General features: G+C 47.4%; 1 protein-coding gene across 1 annotated transcript in view; it reads right to left on the reverse strand.

Annotated features, from left to right (window-relative positions):
- KCNH5 (potassium voltage-gated channel subfamily H member 5) overlaps positions 1-662 on the reverse strand; it is a 176372-nt gene extending 175710 nt beyond the window's left edge. Inside the window, exon 1 of the mRNA XM_074583717.1 lies at positions 118-662. Within this exon, the coding sequence (XP_074439818.1) occupies positions 118-589 (472 nt within the window). The 5' untranslated portion in view covers positions 590-662. The remainder of the gene's footprint in view (positions 1-117) is intronic.
- Positions 663-6000: the final 5338 nt, after the last annotated feature.

Raw genomic sequence — 6000 nt, forward strand, 5'->3', positions numbered from 1 at the left:
GGGGCAGCGGACGCGGCGGCTCCGCGCCCCGAGGAGCCGCCGCGGGGACGGAGGGATGGAGCGATGGATGGACGGACGGAGGGAGGGAGCGATGGATGGACGGAGGGGATCTCTCACCACTTGAGCGCCGGACAATGTTCTCCAGGAAGGTGTTCTGCGGTGCCACCAGCCCTCTCTTGCCCCCCGGCATCCTGCAGCGCCGGGCTCGGGGGCCGGGGGTGCGCGGCGGCAGCGGCGGCGGCGGCGGCGGCGGGGGGGGGCCGGCGGCGGCTGGTGCGCCCGGTGCCCGTGAGTCGCGCAGGGGCGGCCGCGGCCGCTCATGGTAGTGGCGCCCCCGCGGCGGATGCAGCGCGGACTGGGGCCGCGCCGCGCACGGCGCCGCCGAGCGCCGCCGCCCGCAGCCCCTGCGCCTGCGCGCCCGCCCCGCCGCGGAGCCGGGCCGCCCCGGGACGGCGTGGGGGGGGGGTTGGGGGGGTGGGAATGGGGGAGGACGGGGACACGCGGAGCGGCGCGGAAGGGAGCGGAGCCGAGCGGGGATGAGCGGCGGCGGCAGAGCGGGCGGTGCCGGGTGCCGTGCCACGCCGAGCATCCTCCCCTGGCCGTCCGCTCTCCCCGAAACCCCTTCGAAGTTTTGCCCAGTCGCCCTGAGCGAAACAAACAAAACAAAAAAAAAAAACGCTAAACCCTTGCATTTTCATCCACAGAGTGGTTTTTTTAAGACAGCATTCCCATGTTCTCAGCACCTGGGTTTGGGGGAAGATGGACCACGAAATGCTGTATGACATAGTGGAAGGTGGCTGCATTTTGCCCGCAAATAATATCCATAAAGTGCAACGTAACACGTAAAATGCCAGCCTTGCATGAAGCCATCAACCATTTTTTTGGAGGATTCCTCCCTCTCCCAGTGAGAGCAGCTGTAAGGGGGAGACAACAGGAGGCAGATTTGGGGCTGGAGCCCCCTTTTCTGTCATTTTATTCAGTGACCCAGTCGAATCACTCTGTGTTGCTCCTGTGCCGAAGCCCCAAAGCAGCAGATGAGTCAGTCAGTGAGACACCACACGCCAATTTCTCTGTAAGCTCTTCCCTACTCTTGACCTAGCCACATTTTTCTTACAGTCTTTTCATTACTTTAAGAGTGGCTTTTAAAGGTAAGGACAGTAAAATCCTGGAAGGAACTTCTCCACCTGCCTCTGCTAATTTTGCACGCTGCTAGAGACTAGAAAGAATCATAGAAGGAAACAAGGGACGGAAAATTGCTGTTTGTCAAGGCAACCCCTGCCGGGGCACGAGCATGCCCTGCAGAGCACATGCCGGTGTGCTGCACACTCCTGCCGTAGCTGGCACAAGCAGCAGTGTTTCCCCCAGAGGACACTACTCCGCTGTGGAAAAATCAATATTTTTTTTTTCCCAGCCTGTTTTCAGCACCTCCTCCTTCCCATGCTTGGGTCTTGATCCAACGAGTCACACTGAGGTCACCTGAACTCCTCTGCTTAAAGTTAAGCACATGCTTAAAAGCTCTACCACACCAGGCACTGTTGCAGGAGCAGCTCTTTCAACCCGAGTGCCAGGACTACTGTTGCTGCCAAGCGGCCAAAAGCAGCTGCTGGAAGGAAAAGGTCTGATTCTGTTTTAATTTAAACAAATGCAAATCAGGAGCAGCTCCATTACAATCAGCTTGTGAATGCTGATGTAAAACTAGTTTGAGAAGTGAACCAGACCCTATTTGTCAAATGCTTAATTGTCCGTTCACCCCCCACACTCTGAAATCTTCAGGGCTTTCCTTAGAGCGGTGTGGTTTAAAAGATGCTCCTGCTGAGCTCTGCCCCAGATACAGCGTGATTTGGCTCCTGGTAATTGGCGGGTGGACGGCAACACCTTCATTTCTTTCAAGTGAGCAGTAGCCATATAAAAACATCTGTGCACAAGCAAATACTGTGTGACTGATCTGTCTGGACAGAGTTGCCAGGACCTCTGCTCCCCAATTCTCTCCATTCCACCCAATTTGAACCCAATTTGAATTTTTCTACTCATTTCTTATACTTGTTTTGAAACCTAGGTTTGCCTATTTACCTCCTCTCCCTTCCCCATCTTTTGATTAATGCCTCAAACCCCTTCTTGTTTACCCTTTCTACTAAACTTCTCCATTGTGGTGTGGCAGTCATGTCTGAGAGTCACTCCATCCTCCCTGCTTCATCTCAGCTTCAGATGCCACTGTTAACTTTTGCTGATATATTTCCACTGGCACCAATTAAACAATAGGTTACAGAGAGGGACAAGCTCCAAAAACATATCTTTAAATGTCACAATTGTCTGATGGGATAGAAGGGCAGGACATGTGGTGGGATTCTTGCCCCCTGTCAAGTCCTTACATCAAGGTAATGAAATGCTGGATGAGGCTAAAGATAACCTTGAAAAGAAGAGTCTGATAAAGAAAGCAAACTAGGAACTGCAAAGAGACACTTGTCTTCTTTTGGGGATCTTCAAATTGTGCTTGGAAACAGAGTCAAGCCACCACACAGGAAGCTGTCAGAAAGGTTTCAGGTCAGTGTAAGCAGGAAAAAGGCACCTAAGCAGTTTCTTTCCAAATCAAAAATACCCCTGTCTCAACTAGCTGTTCTTAAATGTGGCAGAAAATCCACTGTGGTTTAAAACACATTGATTTTTTTTATCCCAGAATAGGTAAGTCAACACAGTTTGAATTTTAGGGAATGAATTAGTTGTTAAAACATTAAAAAAATAAGTCTAAGCTAAATGTAATGACATTCCTGATGGAAGTTCAGAGGAGTCCTAGTCCTTCTTTCTTCCCAGCTTTCAAACTTTATTTCTTCAAGCAAAGAAACAAGCTTTCCTTTCCTAAAAGGAGAAAGGCTAAAAGGGAATGAGCACATTGCTCTACCAGAGTAAAAGAGTAATCACTATTCCTTCCTCTTCTGCTTCACCATTTCTTTTCTTCTGAAATTTGAAACACCTGCTCAGGGTGATTTACCTCTGTACTGGCATTTCTACAAAAGGCACAATACCCCATATCCACTGAGCAGCGGGCAAACGTTGACTCCCACAGCACGTGGAGACAGTGCACGCTATAAAGTTCAGCAGCATCTGGTGAAGAGCTGACCCCTTGAATCTAAACCTACAGGAGAGGGTTATTTTACTTTAGGGACTACTGAGCATTTCAGAACTGGTTCTTAACCACAGCACAGAGCTTTAAATGTATCTTCCATGAATTTATGAATTGAAGAATCGTTGCCTGGGACTCAGGGGGCTCCTAGAAGAGGAGGGAGGCACAGGCCAGCATAAACAGGTCAAGCACTGATCAACCCCAATGGCCTGAGTCATTAAAACATATGAGCCGCTGAACCTATTCACAACATCGCCTTTGATTTCAGTGTTTGTATGTAATAAGGGGAGTCAGGGACCTCAGGACCACGTTGCGCACCCAATGAGACCCACCCACATAAGTTTAAAAATATTGTGAGCAGAACGGAGTGATGGGATAGCCTCGGCAAGGCTCAGAGCTGTTTTCTAACCCAGGTGCACACAGAAGACTTCCCACTCTAAAAATCATAATCAAGATGACCACTAGCTTTGGTTATAAACAATGTGATTTGTACAAATCCGTCTATGAACTCCAAAACCAGCAATGCTTGCTTTCCAATAGATTTGTGTCTCATGACTTACAGGTATATGGCTGAAACAAGGGCTCAAGTGGGAAACAGATGCCAGAAAGAGATATCTGAAGCATGCTAACTGCAGGAAAAGCAGGTAGAATTTGCTCCTTAAAGCCTGGAAGAATGTCACAAGAGACTTTTGTGGCAATTAATGAGACATGAGGTCCCTAAATATTTCACCATGGTTAAAGTACACCTGTCAGAAATAGGTGGGCTCACACTACAACTGTCTTCTCTTCAGCAAAGCGGACTATAAGGTCAACTCCCTTTTACTGGTTCCAAAATGCTACCCAAGAAGTGTGCGTGGGACCCATCAAAATCTGCAGGAAGCAAGCGCCTCTGTCCCTTTCACCGTGCAGGGGAAATCTGAGTTCAAAAGTTACTGAGGAGATGCCAGCATATCTGCTTGTATATGTGACAGCATTTCTTCATTTTGTTCGGACAGTAGCCTTCAGAAAGGAGGAAATACCTCTGCTCATAGCAACAGCTGATAATACCAAGAAAGAACACTTAGGAGAAAAAAAAATAGGTGAAGGGAGGGAATAAATTACAGTTTCTTTCCTATTTTTTTGCCTTTTGCTTCCTCCTCCATTAGAAATGTGAAAAAGCAGTTTGACAGGCAGGAAATCAATACGAACTTGACAAAAGTTCTTGCTTTTGGTATAAAAATTGATGGAAAATATTGATGAAACCTCAGAGCCAAAGTATTTGCTGGCATCTGATTTGGCAATGATGAGAACTCTTCATTCTCTGTTGTGTTGCACAAGTAAGTCTGGACAACTAGACCTGGACATTATGGATCTCCTGTCCCTTAGTCCCTTTGGCAGTCCAAAGCAAAGAGATGCAGAACTTACATGAGGCAACAGCATTCAGAGGGGACAGACAAGTCAAGCATATAGGAATTAGGAAGAATTAAGGCTTCTGGCATATCATGCGCCTAGGATGCATTTGGGATGGTGCTCAGTGAATGGGCAATGGCTAAGTCTTTCCCCTTTATACTTCTCATTCAACATGGCACTGTGCCATATTCCTGGGACACCAGCCAATCCCTGCTCAAGGATGGCATGATTAATTTCTTCGTGGTGCTCATCACTAATCAACTGGTGCTTTGTAGGCATCAATGAACGCCTTCTGCATTTTACTTTGTCATACAGGGATCAGACAGGAAACCGGGGCACAGTGAGATTAAGGTCAAAATCATCTTGTAATTCATAGTACCCAACTTGAGACATCCAGGATCCTATAGCAGAGGAGTCCCGCTTTAGTAGAAGATTACGTGTTCATTGTCTGGTGACTTCAATTACAGTTGTGAGAGCAAAGCACTTCTCCAGATTGCAGCCTGTGCATCTCCTTATGAAAAAAACAGGAATAGCGAGTAATGGGAGACACTGGATTTGGGTGACATGCATAGCTTCATGGAAGAGCCCTGTAACAGATTTAACTATTCCAGGCCTCGTTTGCTTTTAACACAAGAATTTTATAGACGTTGCCTCATTGCTTCATACCTTCCATTTTCTCTGACGAGCATACCAAAGGTATTACAGGCCAAAGTTGCACTGAAGTTGCCAGCCAATGACGGAGGTGTATATACGAACACGCACATGAAATATTGTGGGGAACGTAATGAAGACTGTGTCACAATGGATAGACAAAAGGGCAGAAGCAACCCAACCATCATATAGGCATTGCCCCACTATGGAGTCCTTAGAAACCCCCACTTAACTTTTCCACAAGCTGTTCTTAAGCCAGAATCAGATGCTTGGGAAAAAAAGCCTTTAAAATGTGATCATTTTATTAACATTGTTTTTCATATTTCTTCACCTGCAAAGTCTGTGCTTCAGTTATCGTCAGTCCAGCTGTGCAATCACAGGGAGCCATTAAAGCTTCTGAAATGACCTAAAATAACACCTCGAATTTAACAGCATCAAAACTTTCAAAGTCCATTATCACAGCACCAGACAGATGCTGCAAGGTCCAAACCAGGACTCCTGTGGTCTTTCTCCCTGGAAAGAAGAGAATTCCTTCTTTTCAAGGGCACAGAGTTCATATTTCTAACCCTGCAAGGAAACCATTACAGATGCTGCAGCTCATTTACGTGTAGAGAAACATACAGTGACAGAAGCGAAAGTTTTCATGTCTTTGAGACTTTCAGGAGAGAAGAGGTGGCAATCTCAAACTGCTCCTTAGAAAGGAGAGGAGGGAAGAGTCCCCTGAGTCAACATAAAAATCCAGTAAGACCAGTACTGCAGATGGCAGCTTGAAATGGCCAGAGAAGCAAGGTATGGGTCAAGGGTAGATGGGACAGAGCCACAGAAGTCAGTGGAGTAAATGG

Source organism: Larus michahellis, chromosome 4 (assembly GCF_964199755.1).
Source record: "Larus michahellis chromosome 4, bLarMic1.1, whole genome shotgun sequence".
Classification (NCBI taxonomy): Eukaryota; Metazoa; Chordata; class Aves; order Charadriiformes; family Laridae; genus Larus; species Larus michahellis.